The 18,052-nt window shown below is 34.1% G+C and overlaps 1 protein-coding gene across 1 annotated transcript in view; it reads left to right on the top strand.

Moving 5' to 3' along the window:
* The window catches only part of LOC135104382 (dual specificity mitogen-activated protein kinase kinase 4-like), a 40,770-nt gene that overhangs the window by 9,342 nt on the left and 13,376 nt on the right, over positions 1–18,052 (top strand). Inside the window, 5 exon segments of the mRNA XM_064011761.1 lie at positions 3,872–4,216; positions 9,907–9,942; positions 15,786–15,855; positions 16,019–16,132; positions 17,479–17,588. Coding sequence (XP_063867831.1) covers positions 3,872–4,216; positions 9,907–9,942; positions 15,786–15,855; positions 16,019–16,132; positions 17,479–17,588 — 675 coding nt within the window.

Consider the following 18,052-nt stretch of genomic DNA (forward strand, 5'->3'; position numbering starts at 1 on the left):
TTTTATTGCAATATTCTGTAATATGCAATGTTGTATAGAAATGATCTTTAAAATAATTGCATAGTTGAGAGAGAATAAGTTGTTGCTTCATGGAGGGAGGGAATAGATAATTTATCTTTGATAACAAAAATATTAAGTTTTTACTGTATAACTATAAGCAGCATTCTCTTTGTAATAGATCATTGCAAATATTACATTTTATTGAAATTGACAAATACTGTTTGTGAAGCTTTAATCATAAAAGACTCATTCATACAGTGTGGACTTAATTCTTCTTTCCCTATTGGCTGTCATTATTTTTCCTTGACTTTTCTTTATTCTACACCCATTTGACATTTGAATACAAAATTGTTATACCTAAAATTAGCCATTGGGGCTTCCCTTCTTTTTTTTTTCTTTTAAATAAAGGACACTTGAAACATTTTCCTCTTTGCATCAAAAAATTATGTACACTGATTCAAATCTTATATTGTTCAATATTACTGCATGTGTTTATGATAGTGTTTGGGAAAGGGTTGGGTCTAAACACAGGGAACTGAATTCAAGTTAAGTATGTGGATATTTTTTTCATTTTGCTGTTTACGTAAGTAAGACCTCAGGTACATGTTGCATTAAGTACAAGTACTTTATGTGGTAAACAAAAAGTTCCTGTCACAAATTTGTAATGCTTGAAAGTTTGGTACTTTTCATATATTGTACACACATTAACGAGTACTCTGTTGTATAAGTTACCTTATATTACACTCCAGTATCATAACACTTGATACATTTACTCATTATTTTTGCAAAGCTCACAAGAATCCATATGGTTGAATACAATGAAGTTATTTGTACTCCGATGTACTTAGTATTTTCAAGTACTTTGGGTGTAAGTACAAGTACAATAACATTCTTAAACTCCAAGCATTGATAATTACATGAAAATTTGTACATCAATCCAAATGCATGTACTTGAACCCAACCCTGGTTTGGAAATGCATGAAATGTATTCATTGAAGCAGCAGAGACAGTGGTTTTGTAGGAGCAAAAATCATTTGTCTTGAAGCATAGGAGCCAAGGGAGTGTATACATTTATACCCAGTGGCTGAGGTTGTTCTCCAAAAGGTGTTTTGGATGGGAAAGGTGTGTGTCCATGGGAATGGCATTGGACAAAGTGGCTCACTTCTTTGCCAGTGTTTCTTATTGGTGATATACATTACACTGTTTAGTTTTTGTCTTTACTGAGTTATATAGGATTACATGCAGAAAACTTTAGTTTTGCTAGTCACAGTACAAGTTGTAAGTAGGTGTAGTAGGTTACATTGGAGTCCTGCAGATAGCAGAGGAAACATACACTGAAGTAATGTCAGTACCAGTGTGGTGTGGTTTAAGTTAAACCAGTGTTTGGTTATCCTTTAGACAAAACAGTGAGGTTTTAGTTCATATCGATAGTTACTTCAGCGAAAAAATTGCTTTTATTTGTAACAAACAGAGACAGGGAAACATAATTTATTTGTTTATTTTGTTCTTTATTTAATGTAGTTTCTTTATTTAATGATAGTTACTTCAGCGAAAAAATTGCTTTCATTTGTAACAAACAGAGACAGGGAAACATAATTTATTTGTTTATTTTGTTCTTTATTTAATGTACTGTTTATTACTTTTTTTTTTTTTTTTAATTTACATTGCCAAAATATTGCCACACAGTATATAAAATTTATGCTGATTCCACAACCATGGTCAAGCCTAATTGAAAGCTAGCAGACCAAATGTAGATCAATTTTACTGGTCCCTAAGACATCTAATATGTTTGTAATCATTTATGATAGCTGTGTAAGATCGGTAAGCATTTAAATGTTGATAGCAGAAACACCTTTATGTTAGTCTCAGTGTAGTATGTTAATGGTGGTGCAGGGGTTGTGTGTGTGAAACATTCTTGGCACAAATCAACAGATTTTGTTGTGTGTTGGTGCATAAGACATGGTGAAGTTGTGCCACATTTTTGCTAGCATGAATGGGCTTAAGTAGAAAAGTGAGTACACAATGACCATGTACACATAATAAGCCACAGAAGTCTGGAAAAAGTTACGCAGAATAATCGTGATAGTCATATACATTGCTTTTTGAGAAGGTTGAAAGTATTCTTTGTTGAACAAAGGACTTCTTTTGTTGCCTATTGATGATAAATGAAAATAATTATGAAATCATGAAATAAAATAGTAGTTAAGCTTAGATGTGAGAACAAATTTGTGATGTAACAGTTTTTTTCTAGTTAATATTACTGGTAATCCTATAGTTTTATTTTTATAGTCAAATTCTACAACCATAAAGCATTGTACCTCCCACACATGAAGCTTACTTCCCACATGCAGAGAAAAATTCAACTCATTCTTGTGCAGAATATAGCACAGTTGTCCCTTCAACATGTTAGTGATATTTTGGGTACAACAAACACCATGGTTGCAGAAACACTAAAAGAAGTTCCATGTATATTATCTCATGATGTGAGATGCTATACAGTACATACTGTAAAAGGAAAAGGGGAATCTAGAGAATTTAGGAATTGAAACATATGTTTGTGTAGTAAAAAATATAAATGCTTGAGGAAGATGACCTACACATGTGGAGTCAAGGAAGAGAATAGAATTACTGAATATCAAGTGCTGATGAACATGAGATGTATGAGTGAGATATAATAGTTACAGTGATGTGTGGAAGCAGATGCAGCTTGCCAGAGGCAACAGACCAGCAGTGCCAAAGTGTTGATGCTGTGTAGAATGAATGGAGACCATAATTATATATATATATATATATATATATATATAGAGAGAGAGAGAGAGAGAGAGAGAGAGAGAGAGAGAGAGAGAGAGAGAGAGAGAGAGAGAGAGAGAGAGAGAGAATCTGAAGACTATGGGGAAGATTTAAAAAGGACTGAAAAATATGATGTTATTGAAATTTTGAATCCCAGAAACATTAGCTTCCAGGAAAAATAATTATTATAATAATATAAAGGAGTGAATGAGTTGCAATGATGTGATCAGTAGATATTTAGCATACTGCTAATATCTAGCTTGTGAAGCAATATGAAACAGTAGGGAAATATGCAGATCACATGAAGCCTGGTTAAGGAAGAATGTTGAAGATGAGAGAACTAGATGATAAACTAGAATGACTGTATTGGCATAAAAAGGAGAAAATATTACTACTGCTTATATATGTTTATAAGAATAAGCATGCATGATTATGAACATAATGTGTATATGAATGTATAAAACCCTTTTTGGAGCACCATGGAAATGCTGGAAAAAATACATCAAGGTGGGATAAATTAGTTAGGAGGTCATTGCCAGATACTGAACCGTGATGAGACACACCCAAGGTAAACATGAGTCTGACCATTAATTAAATAAGTCTTTACTGCCCTGCCACTGTTTATACACACACACACACACACACACACACACACACACACACACACACAAAATATGAAAACTCATATAAAGTGGAAAAAACATGGTGTAAAAATTCAGATGCCCAAATGTGAGTGAAAGAAAAATATGTAATATACAAAAAAAAATCAGCCGTGTTCAGATCTCATCCTCTTCACTCAGTTGCTCTCTGCCATTCTCTTAACATATCCAAAGATGAGAAGAGCACTTACTACTTACAGTGTTCTCTTTTATTAATGCCTTTTGAACCTGGGGCATTCCATAATGTAATCATAAGTATAACATCCTCTACCTAAGCAAATCAATGCTTCTGAAATTTTTTGCAGTTTATACATTTCCTTAATTGTTTTTCTGAGTTATGAAAAAAACAGTGAAGTATAGAAATGGTTAAGCCTCACCATCCTTTGGGTATTGTAATTCCAAAATTTTGCTAATATTTCAAGGCATCCAAGAGCATCACCTCCCCCAGTACCACCTAGAATCACTATCAGCAATGCCAGCAGCAAGAGGGAAGGACGTAGCAAATCCTCCCCTGGTGGTATGCGGGCAAGCCGTGTTGCAATGGCAGGCCAGCCTGTGGACACTGATGTGGCTGCCCTTCGTGGGCCACCTGTTCCTGTTAAAACTAGAGCCACTCATACATCCTCACCCTCACCACCTCCTCCAGTGAGAATTCCACAGAATGTGCGTGAACAAAAAAAAAAGCACTTGGTGCTGCATCTTCCACCTCCACACCACCATGGCCAGCACCACCGCCACGAATCTCTCAGGGACCGCAGCCACAAGAGGTGAAGAAAGAAGTGATGAAATAGCATAATGAAAAGTTTGCAACTTCATTCTTTTTTGTAACATATAGCCAACATTGTGTGGTTTAAACTGTACTAACTGGTGTGTCATTAGATACTGAGTGATGCCTTAAACACTACAGGCCAGCTCTTGTTAAAGAACTTGAGATGAAATTTGAGGCAGTTGTCCAGACATGTAGTTTGTGTTAACAGTGTGGCTTGAGATACTAACACAGTTTTTGCAGTGTTGTCATGATCCATCACGGGATTGTCATGCAGTGAAATTTTTCTGGACCAGCTCCTGCTGTACATTGTGTAAATATGTTGCATCCTGTGCATACCTGCATGTGTGTGTGTGTGTGTGTGTGTGTGTGTGTGTGTGTGTGTGTGTGGACAGCCTTTTCTTGACTTACTACATTTGGGCTTAGAATATTTGTTTTATCTAAAGTGAAGTGGTTCAAAAACATCCAGTATTCTTACTGTATACGGTGTTCTTTATGCTTCACTTTTTTTTTACATCACATGCAAAATATCCCATAAATGTGGCTGATCTAAAAAACAAAGAATTAATAACCCTTGTCAAGTTAAAAGCAACAAGAAGAAAGAGTAGGATCTATTCATGATATGGAAAACTTGAAGTTGACTTTGATATAGAATCAAATTCACTTGGATGTATGTTGCTTACCTTTATGATCATTCATTCTGAAGAAGGAAGCTTTCTTGAATACCTAAAGTTGATATAAAAAATTAGACTGAGTTAGAGGCATTTTCAAAGAAAAAAATATTGAGCTTGTATTATTTTATAATGCATGAAACAGTAAAGTGAAATGGTCTCAGAAGGATAAGGACTATTTTATATGTTCTGTATCTCTAAGCATTGTTCTTTTCAATACATATTTATTTGTATACACATATATTTATATGTATTATTATTTTTATTTAATTTATTTTTTTATGAATTTCTTAATTTATTTCATTTTTAGTTATTTTATTTATTTATTTATTATTTTTTATTTATTTTTTTTTTCATTTTTATTTTATTTATTTTTTTTTATTTATGTATTTTATTTATTTATTTATTATTTTTATTTATTTTTTTATTTATTATTATTATTTTCTTTTTTTTACTTAAAAATAAGTTGAGAAGAGGTTCTGTAATGTTTACAAAGCTGTTTAGTTTGCTTACAGCACAAGATATTAATACATTACTACATTAGCAGAACATAACAGTAATTGCATTTCATGGCAGGCATAAGAAACAATGATATAATCATATTGAATGTCTTATAATTGTGATTCAGTGCATTTCTCAATTAATAATTATACAAACACATAACTCTTGCTCACATGCAAGAAATCAAAGCTTTCTTTGGTCAGGAGTGGAAGCAGCAAACACAGTCATGGGTTTTATTGTGTGGAAATTATGTTGCAGGAAGAATTCCTTGGACATTATAGTGCTTGAATACAAATATGAATGGGGAAGTTGTTGGCAGATTTTCTTGTGTACAAATATGAAGATGTTCTTGGACAGGCACATTGTTGTTGACTGAATATGTCAAAGACATCATCTGTTTAGTCTCCTCTCTCTTCCCATTGCATTCATGGGTGGGCTTCAAGCTCACCTCTATCCTTGGTCTAACTAATTTTATATAGTCTTTCCTTCATTTTCTTTTTGTTCCTTTCTGTCTCTCCTCTTTTGCCGCATCCTGTCCACTTTCCCCCTAAAGTATGAGGACAGTGCTGAGCAAATGACCAGTTTTTATCCTCATTCACATCTGGTTCACCATGCCCAGTTATGAAATTGTTCCTTGGAATTTTTCTCTTTACAGAAGGGATCCCCAAACTTGCCTGGTTTACTGACTTTTGCTCCCTCTTGTACTGAGTTTTAACCTGTAATTGATATGCACCCCAGATAACATCATTTGTGATCCCTGAGACTCAAGGACTTAACCCAACCCCTACTCTCAGTATTAACTCCTTCTACTGCCTTTACCATATTATCTTCTTCCTTGATCTTTTCTTCCCCTTTCTGTTTCCTCTTCAGTCTCTCATTCTTCCCTGGCTTTGTCCTCTTCATCCTCTGCTTTTCAGGGGGATGTTTGTTTAGTTACCTTTCCTGCCTGCCTGTCCTCCTATATATAGTTCTTTTATCCTCGCTTCCCTTTTTGGGATCATTTTGTCTCATCCCTCCCTTTGACAGCACCCTTTGGTGCCAACAGTCTCTCAAAGACCAGACTGGAAAAGTGTCTTTCTGAACCTGCTCTCCTATCTAGTTTGGATTGACACTGAGGCACAGGTTTTACCTGACCTGCAGGATATCACTGACAATCACCTTCATTCATGTAAAGGGATTAGCCCTCTAGTACTTGCCCCATTGATAATGTTCACTGGTCTGACTTTGCAGAAGACCTGCATGCTCTTCTTGCTGATGATTATGATATTTTTTTCCTTTCTTTCCATTCTCCTCACCCTTCAGGATCAACATAAATATCTTGTCAACATTGCCTGAATCATTTTCAAGTGGCAAGAACTCAACGCAGCTGTTCACTTTGGTGGGGAGTATTGTTTAGTTAAACTATACTATCCTCCCAGCTGTCAGTGTCAGAATTGTTGGCAATTTGGTCAATCTGCAAAGAAATCATCTTTTGCCCACTGCCTGTTCTACATTAGTCCTGGTCATATCTGTCTTGTTCACGTGGCTCAGACATGTACATAAATTAATAGCAGTGGTCCACACATTATGCTCTACTGTGGGTATAATTTTTCTGCTTTTAGTTGTGGCACTTCAGTTTAAGCTTGGCCTTGTTTCAATTGTTTCAAAAGAAGTCAGAAAGAAAGCTTGTCACTTGGTCTTTTCCCTTGCCCCATGCACTCAACTGGTTTCTTGGCCTGTCTTTTTTTAAGAGAGCCACTGGCTAAGGGCAACAAAAAATATGAACAAAAAAGGGCCACTTACTGCCAATTCCTATACAAATGTCAGATAGAATGTTAAAAAAAAAAAAAAAACAGGATAAGTGTCTTGAAAGACTCCAAGTCTTAAGGAGGAGGAGGTACAGAAACAGGCAGGGAATTCCAGAGTTTACCAGAGAGAGGGATGAATGATTGAGAATACTGGTTAACTCTTGCATTAGATAGGTGGACAGAATAAGGGTGAAAGAAAGAAGAAAGTCCTGTGCAGTGAGGTCATAGAAAGATGGGAGGCATGCAGTTAGCAAGATCAGAAGAGCAGTTAGTATGAAAATAATGGTAGAAGATATCAAGAGATGCAACATTGCAGTGACGAGAAGGAGGCTGAAGACAGACATTTAGTCTTGCTTGTTACACTTCACCTGCTTCTCTCTCTCTCTCTCTCTCTCTCTCTCTCTCTCTCTCTCTCTCTCTCTCTCTCTCTCTCTCTCTCTCTCTCTCTCTCTCTCTCTCTCTCTCTCTCTCTCTCTCTCTCTCCTATTGCACCATCTGTTTCCCACTCCAGCCCTTCCTCTCCAACCCAGACACTCCTACCTCTGCTTATGCTTTGGATCTCCCACCCCTCCTAAAGTGTCCCATCCTGTTATGCTGTTATGGTCACATATCTTTCAGGAGCATAGCAGAACACCAACAGAAAGCATCATTATGAATTATGAAATTTGTAACCCTCCTTCAAATAGCCTTCTCTCACTGTCATCTCTTCCAGCAACACAAGTTATCATTGGGTGGAAGATAGATTACTACATAGTACTGTGTAATTTTCCTTGCCAATATTTGATAGCAAATAGGTTAGGTACTGTTTCTCACATCTTGAAACAATAATTGCTTTTGGGTTCTAATTTTTAAATTTACTTATGTCATTTGAACATTGACACTGGCATAAATAAATAAAATAAGGGATAATGAGAGAAAGATGAGAGATAGGTGTGCTGAAAATTCTTGGGCATTGAAAAAGAGAGAGGATGTGTGTTAAGGGAATGCACAATTTTCTTTTCAAACTAATAGCTTAATATAATATGGAAAGGATAGGAATATATATATTTTCATTTCAGTGAAGACTGCATATAACATGCATCATTGTGTGTGTGTGTGTGTGTGTGTGTGTGTGTGTGTGTGTGTGTGTGTGCGTGTGGCGTGTGTGTGTGTGTGTGTGTTTATATATATATATATATATATATATATATATATATATATATATATATATATATATATATATATATATATATATATATATATATATAGTATATAAAAAGAATTCTGTGCCCCTTTGGACAGCTCTTTTGGACATCATTGTGTGTGTGTGTGTGTGTGTGTGTGTGTGTGTGTGTCTATGTCTATATATATATATATATATATATATATATATATATATATATATATATATATATATATATATATATATATATATATATATATATATATATATAGTATATAAAAAGAATTCCGTGCCCTTTTGGACAGCTCTTTATAAAGTGAATGCATTTCATTAAGAAACAAATGTCTATGTGAGTAAGTAAAGGCAAGTTACAAATTCAGTGTACATGTTTGTGTATGAATTAACTTTGACATAAAAAAATGTAAATGAGATGGTCATAACTGAATGAGTAGGATTTCATATGCATCTTTGATGAATCACAAACTATGCCAATAAAAACATAACTTTTTTTTCTTTTGACTGCCCTGTTTAACAAGTAGCAAGGCATTAAAAATGTATATAGACTTGCAGTGGTGGTGCAGTTAATGTGCAACCTCAAGTAGCCAGACTTATCCAACATGCACCAGTATCCTATGAATCCTACTCATGTGTTACAATTACGTTCCCTATACCAAGCTCCAGCAAAGGCAAGGAAAGGTTTTTTTTTTTTTTTTTTTTTTTTTTTTTTTTTTTTTTTTTTTTTTTATCTCAAGCCATGTTGTTAGTGCATGTGGATTTTGAGTAACTGCCTTATCTAGGAAACACTATTATTTGCATGGTGATATTACAATTGTTTATAACATTTTTTTAAAAAATACATAGCTGGTGAAACTGAAGTGAATGTTATTTTAAGAAAATTTTATAGCAAAACTATTCTTTAGGAGTGGGTCAGCTTTCCAGGGCATCAATCTCTCTCTCTCTCTCTCTCTCTCTCTCTCTCTCTCTCTCTCTCTCTCTCTCTCTCTCTCTCTCTCTCTCTCTCTCTCTCTCTCTCTCTCTCTCTCTCTCTCTCTCTCTCTCTCTCTCTCTCTCTCTCTCTCTCTCTCTCTCCATATTATCTGTCACCTATTTACTGCATTTTTTACATGGTGATTTTCATTGATGTTCATACTTCAAGCAGTATTTGAGACTGTACTATGGCTTTTACAGAGAGAGAGAGAGAGAGAGAGAGAGAGAGAGAGAGAGAGAGAGAGAGAGAGAGAGAGAGAGAGAGAGAGAGAGAAATTGTATGAGTGTCCTACTTTTTGACCGACTTAATTATGAACTTTGTTATTAAAGCATATAATCCATCTGCTGTATAATGCTTAATAGTATTGTAAAGCATAAGTGCTTTTAACCAATTTACCTCATATATAGATGTTACTAAAAGACCTGGAAGTTGTTAAACTGCATGGTTTTCCCTATCAAATGGAATTTTACTAATAATAGTTTTAATGTGTATTTTCATGTGTTTTGCTGTAGTGTTCATTTTACATTGACAAATTTGGAATTTAGTCCTACAACTGCATTGTTTTGCTTTTCTCTTCCCAAGTTCAGAGAGCATCGCCCCAGTTCCTACTGCATCAAGGTGAGTCGTGGAGTGAGAAGCTGTTTATTTTTAAGTAAATTACCTAGCTTTTGCACACATCCTGTTACATAACTGGAATTCTACCATTATTGCAGTATCAATTTCTCCCTCTGTTGCATGTGAATTGATTTGTATTTGTATTTCACTATAGAGGTAGGGAAATTGTAATTTTATCAGTAAATGTACTTTTTACATAACATGCAATGTATATATCAATTATCTGTGGCATGTCTTCTAAGTAAGAATGAATGAATTATGAAGTGATATACATAGCCAGATCTAGGATGCTGAGATGCTTTGCTCATCAGTTTGAAGTAAAGGGAGTAGATTTAAGAATAGAATTGATGCTGTGAGCATCAGAAGCAAGAATGCTTTGGAATGGCAGAACAGCACATTATTCAATGCACTATATTATGTAGGATTGTGGCCAAAGCATATTTTTTTAATGTATGCTATATTCTATTGTACTTTTTAAAGTACCTTAGATCACACACACACACACACACACACACACACACACACACACACACACACACACACACACACACACACACACACACACACACACACACACACACACACACACACACACACATGCTCCTCAACTTGCAAACATCTGTGTTACGAACATCCAAAGATGCGAATGAGAGGGCAAGCTCAGGAGAAATCTTGAGTCTCCTATAGTATCACATTCAAGAGGTACCATCTTATTTACACTTACCACTGCACTGCTGCATCACGCTGAATGTTAGCACAAGACACACACCCGCACAATTATAAATGTGATGAGGCCACACTGCAGCATCACACCATAGGCAAGAATAACACACTGTGGCAATGCCACATTACTGCATCACAAAAACATGAGGATAAAATACACATAGTGTGGCAGTGCAACAGCACTGTATCAAGCTGAATGTGAGAACAAAGTAAAACAATATTATATGGCAGCAACACTGCTCTGTCATGCCAAATGTGAGGACAAAATGTGGCAGCCGCACTACTGCATCATCCCAAGTGTGAGGAGAAAACACACACACTCACACAGTGCGAGACTACGTGGCTAGTGTAAATAGGTGTTTTTCTGAGTTTTCAGTAACATGAATTTCATGATCCTCAAGTTTAGCACTATGGCTTTGGAAGAAAATGCATGTGAAACTTGGGACAGTACTGTATACCCAAAATATTTTACAAATTAACAATTTACAAGTATAATGACTTATGAGTGGCCATGTGGAACCTAGCTCATTCATATATATATATATATATATATATATATATATATATATATATATATATATATATATATATATATATATATATATATATATATGTGTGTGTGTGTGTGTGCAGTGGTACCTTGTGATTTGAACTTAATTGGTTTGAATTGGGAATGTTCAAATTGGGAAGCAAATTATCCCATTAAAATTAACATAAAAAAAATTAATCCATTCTAGTTCCAAACCCCCCCCAAATTTTTTTCATTGTTATGGGTTTACTTTTATGTTATGCCCTAAATATAGAATTGAATGACAATAACCTAAATTATAGATAAAAATACAGTACAAGAAAACATGAAGTACTGTATATTTTAGCATACAAGATGATACTTGAATCATCCTAAAGAGGACAAAAATATGGGTTGTCCTATGCATCAGATACAAAAACAACAACCTTGAAATTTTACGCAAAATACCATTGTTAATAAACACCAACCCCAAAATGAATGGGTTTTTGTGTTCGAATTGGAGGACAAAATTTGTTTGCCAACGCTGATCAAATTGGCAGTTGTTCGAATTGAAGGATGTTCAAATCACAAGGTGTGACTGTATTACACATAGCACAGTGCAGTAATGGAAAAATTTATAACCAATAAATCGATAATGATAACCTTATCAACGATAATCGATAATCTATAACTGCCAATAAATTTATCTCCATTAACTGATAATTGATAACTGGCAATAAATTTGTCGCCTGATAACCAATAAAATCAATAAATCCAAAATTCCAATACTGCGGTAACGATATTGATATTTTAAATAAAAAAAAATGATGAATCCAAATCTTTATTTTGATCTTTATCTTAGAAAACTTAGATAAATCTTAGAAAAAAATTCAAATTCAATGTTTATCCTGTCTCTTCACTAATGGAAAAGTACTGATAAAAGTAAAATAAATACATTTGATTTTGAAAGTTTAAAACTTCAACATGCTTATGTTCCTAAAACTAAAAATATTCATCATCACTAGCTTGGAACCAAAAGTATCAGCGATACCAATGAATCAGTAACACAGGAAAAATAATTATCATATAATCAATAACCTGATGTCATTATCGCAATGAATTGTCACAACAATTTTAACATCCACCTATGATATTGATATATATATATATATATATATATATATATATATATATATATATATATATATATATATATATATATATATATATATATATATATATATATATATACACATACATGCATGGTTATAGTACAGTCTTTGTGCTACACATTTGTTTTTATCAGCATGGATTTTCTGACATTGTTGCTGCATTATGAAGGGAAGAAAGTAAGGTGAATTACATTTGTACCAGCAGCCACTTAGTGCATTATGCATAGTTATGACATTATATGGTGCTGATGAATTGCAAATTTTGTGGCATTAGAATTACTTTAAAGTGGTAAGTAATGAAATTACCATTTCCATGAGAATTTACTTTTAGTAGATGCCCAGCTTACCTTGTAGCTTAACTCTCACTTGGAAATTATTTTTGCATTTCTCGCATGGAAATTATTTAGGAAGGGGAAGTAGATCTTACAAGTCAAAGAGTATCATACAGAAATATTTAGAGATGGAGATGAGGAGATTGTGGGGAGCTAGAGTGTGCAAGGGTGAAGTGCATGACATATAGCAAACAGAGACTGCCACAGTGGCTACCCCCTTGACCCTTGACAGAGTAAAAAAAAAAAAATAAATAAATAAAAGAAAATTTAAAGATTTTTATATTGAGTTGTTTTTTAGTAAAGGATTGCAAACCCATTCAGTTAGATTCATTTATATATTGTTCCCTCTAAAGGTTATTTTCCTAATAGATTAATATTTAATTATCTGTACACTAACTTCTCCTTTACTGAATTTTGGGTATTTCTACTTAGTGGCATTCAAACTACTGTAACTTGTAAATTGGAGTCTACAAATGTCATATATATATATATATATATATATATATATATATATATATATATATATATATATATATATATATATATATATATATATATATATATATATATATATATATTATATATGTGTGTGTGTGTGTGTGTGTGTGTGTGTGTGTGTGTGTGTGTGTGTGTGTGTGTGTGTGTGTGTGTGTGTGTGTGTGTGTGTGTGTGTGTATTGAAACCTCAGTTTTCAAACTTAATTCATTCCTGAATGCTGTTTGAAATCTGAAATGTTAAAAAACAAACTATTTTTCCCATAGGAATCAATATAAAATAGATTAATCTGTTCTCAGACACTGCTAAGATGGTTGCTCCACATCACCTAAGAAATTTTTTTTTTCCAGAAAGGATGTACTGAATGAACTTAGTGACACAGAACTCAAGAGATATTGTTTAGACCATGCAGGCATTCTCTTTGTCACCAATAAAGTGAGGGAAACCTTACAGAGTGACAGAGAGGATCAAAGCACTCACCACAAAAATTAAGATGATTATAACACTTAGGCATCTTGCTGCTGGGATAAGCTACTGGGAAAATGCAGTTGTGCAGTAGTGATGGCATTGTGGGTCAGAGAGAGAATCACAGGTGGCTCAGGATTACTCCTGAGTGATTCACCTTGCTTTTTTACATCAATGTTCTTCAACGGGATCACATTTAACTTATTTCAAAAGATTGAGTTACTGTCTTACCCTGTGTCTCTCCTCTAGATATATAAAAATAAAGGAAATATTTATAGAAACAATAAATTAGCAATAAATGGCAGCTTTTGCTATGTCTTGTAGTATTTGAAATCAAGTAACTTTGTTCTAGATCTGAATTATGATTGGCAACCAAAGCAATTATGAGTTAAAATTTTTGTTGGAAAACCTCGTTGTTTGGAAAGGGAAACATTTGGTAACTGATGTTCTACTGTGTGTGTGTGTGTGTACACATATATATATATATATATATATATATATATATATATATATATATATATATATATATATATATATATACACACATTGTGTGTGTGTGTACACACACATATATATACTATATATATATATATATATATATATATATATATATATATATATATATATATATATATATATATATATATATATATATATATATATATATACACACACACACACACACACACACACACACACACACACACACACACACACACACACACACACACACACACACACACACACACACAGTGGAACCTCAGTTATCAAATGCCTCCCTCTTTGGACAATTCGGTTTTTAAACAAAATTCTGAATTCATTATTGCTTCTGTTATGGTACCATAATTTGGTTCTAGAACAAAGTTACTTGATTTCAAATCGTAAAAGGCACAGCAAAAGCTTTTTCGGGACACCACCAAGGGCAACAAAAATGTAATAAAAAAAAAAAAAGCCCACTGAGATGCCAGTCCCCAAATAGGGTCCAAAGCAGTGGTCATAAATTGAAAGGTAAATATCTTGAAACCTCCCTCTTGAAGGAGTTCAAGTCATAGGAAAGTAGAAATACAGAGACAGGCAGGGAGTTCCAGAGTTTACCAGAGAAAGGGATGAATGATTGAGAATACTGGTTAACTTTTGCATTAGAGAGGTGGAAAGAATAAGGGTGAGAGAAAGAAGAAAATCTTGTGCAGCGAGGCCATGGAAAGAGGGGAGGCATGCAGTTAGCAAGATCAGAAGAGCAGTTAGAATGAAAATAGTAGTAGAAGATAGCTAGAGATACAACATTGCAGTGATGAGAAAGAGGCTGAAGACAGTCAGTTTGAGGAGATTTGATGAAACAAAAAGCTTTTGATTCCACCCTGTCTAAAAGAGCGGCATGAGTGGAACCCCCGCCCCCCCAGACATGTGAAACTTACTCCATACATGGACTGATAAGCCCTTTGTACGGAGTTAGCAGCTAAGGGTGTCTTAAGTGTTATAATCATCTTCATTTTGGCGGCAAGTGGGCTGATCCTCTCTGTGCCCCTCTGTAAGGCTTCCCTCGCTAGATCGGTCTAAACGGTATCTTCTGATGAGTTCGGTGTCACTAAGTTCATTCAGTACATCCTTTCTCAGTAAATAATTTGTGAGCTGGAGATGCTGTGAAGCAGACATCTTGGCTGTGGGAGTGTCTGTCATAAGCCACTAAGATAGGGTAGACTGGTGTCTAGGAACAGATTAATCCATTTTACAATGATTTCTATGGGGAAAATAATTTCAGTTTTTTAACATTTCGGATTTCAAACAGCATTCAGGAACAAATTATGGTAAGTTCAAGAACTGAGGTTCCATTGTGTGTGTGTGTGTGTGTGTGTATATTATATATATATATATATATATATATATATATATATATATATATATATATATATATATATATATATATATATATATATATATATATATATATATATATATATATATATATATATATATATATATATATATATATATATAAAAAAAAAAAAAGAAAAAAAGTGGGGTCTTTTGATTTTTACTGGGTTGAAATCCTAAATTTGATTATTTTGATTGTTGTTCATTGTATTTTCATGGTCATTCATTTTTGCAGTAAAGTTGTTATGTCTTATTAAATGTTATGCATGTTCATTGCAGGGACAGAATTACCCGGGGAATGTACCAAAGCATCCAGTCCTCAGGCAAGCTCAAAATTTCTCCTGAATTGGTGAGTTAGGTACTTTATAGTGTCTAGTCTTTGGAAGGTGATTCTTTGATACTCTGTGGGGAAGGATATTTGCTTTAAACTTAGGTTGGCAAGCAGTTATTTGCTTCATGTGCATCATTCATATTCTTACTGTATTCATTTATCAAATTTATCCCACCTCTAGCAAGTTGAATTTACTGCGGATGATCTTCGTGACCTTGGTGAGATTGGCCGCGGCGGCTTTGGTACCGTGAACAAAATGGTCCATCGGAAGAGCAACACCATTATGGCTGTTAAGGTGACCTCAAATTCCCTTACACTGTTTTGGATATAAATGAACTTTACTAAATACTCTTTCTGTTATAGTATTGATAGACCGTAATTGTACATTTCTCTCTCTCTCTCTCTCTCTCTCTCTCTCTCTCTCTCTCTCTCTCTCTCTCTCTCTCTCTCCTCTCTCTCTCTCTCCATATTGTAGGAAAGGAACAGTGTCAGAATGACATAAATTTTGAATATCATAATGTTGGGTTGGAACACAACTTTTAAGAGTATTGAAAATCTCTTTAAATTGAGGGATTGTCTATATACCCTATGGGAAATGTGAACAAAATCTGAAGAAATATCAGATAGTGGGAATAATCACCAACTTCACTTTAATTTATATAGTTCTATTACATCAAAAGTTTGGAAAAAGAAGAAATGTGTCAAACTATCATAAGGACTGTCAGCACTTGTTAAACACAAATATACCAATTATGCAATCTGACTACACTAATGGTTAAATATTTGAATATTCAAAACCTGACTTACACTTGTTCAGCTTATGATGGGACTCATTGGAATAATTATTAGTTTTATTTTAACATTTGTCTAGTTTATCAAGATGCTAGTCAGGATTAGAAGAACTTTGCAAACTGAAAATTTGTCATTCACAATAGGTTGTTGGAGTGGGAAAGTCAGTGTATTGTACATCATGTACTATGGTGAAGTGTTTCTTTACTGTATACTATTATTTTTGCATTCATCAGAAATTCCAGAGCTTCAGATTTAGCAAGTTGCATCCCTTTCATTTTAGTTCAGAGAAGCAAGGGTCTACTGTTTATATACACATGTATAGTTTTGTGGTTAATTTGGAATTAAATATGCAAAATTTGGTTTTATCTCATCTTGATGTTCAATTTATTAGAAAACTGGCAATATAAGATTATCCCAAATTTTCACAATATATACAGTAAGGAGTTTCAAATTTGAGTTAACCTCGTTATAATAGGTGACTGTCAGGGATATGTTTGTACCAGTAGGGTATGGAAGATCTAATTAGATATGACTTTGAAGGTATTAAAATGACATAATGTTCAGCTGTGTTACAGGTTATAGATTTAGATTTTATCATTTGCCAAAGAAGATGACTTCTTGTTTGAACTATTTCATTGCTCTAAAAACTTTTAAATTGAGGTGTACCTACCTTACCTGTCACCCAGTAGTTTGGCATATATATAATAACTTCCCTGATCATGAAACTAAAGCATAAGTATTTAAGTTTATACCTTGTGTGTATTATTAAGTGAAAAATTTATTATAACTGGTGATGGGTTTCAATACTTTTCATATACTCCCTAATACTTGAAACATTTTATGCCTCAGAGAATCCGCTCAACTGTTGATGAAAGAGAACAGAAGCAGCTGCTGATGGACCTGGAGGTGGTGATGCGCAGTAATGACTGTCCCTGTATTGTACAATTTTATGGTGCCATATTTTAAAGAGGTAAGAAATTAACTTTTACAATGATACAAAGCAGTACACTGTATGACACTGGATAGAATATCGGCAATATGCCTACCTTCACGTGGTATACCTCATCAGTACTTCTGATGTTTGAAATTACAGTGGGAGTTGTGGACTTCCACTATAACTAGCAGTGTTTATGAAAATGCCCATTTATTCATATTTTTAATTTTGTAAGTCATGATTAAATTTTTTGTGCATTTTTAACCTTGTTGAATGTACAATGATTGTCAAAGAAGAAATTAATGATATATGCTTCAATTGTCTACAAGGTTGTGGAAAGGTATAGAGAGAGGAGTGTGAAATCTGAGCCAGTGCTTGGGGAACTCTATGAGAGAGTTTACTGAGAGATTGATGGAAGTAATAGAAAAGACTAGTTAGGAGCAAGGAAGAAAAAGACTTTGTAGATGAGGTGTTTGCATTCATACATGA

The sequence above is a fragment of the Scylla paramamosain genome, chromosome 10, assembly GCF_035594125.1.
Source record: "Scylla paramamosain isolate STU-SP2022 chromosome 10, ASM3559412v1, whole genome shotgun sequence".
Lineage (NCBI taxonomy): Eukaryota > Metazoa > Arthropoda > Malacostraca > Decapoda > Portunidae > Scylla > Scylla paramamosain.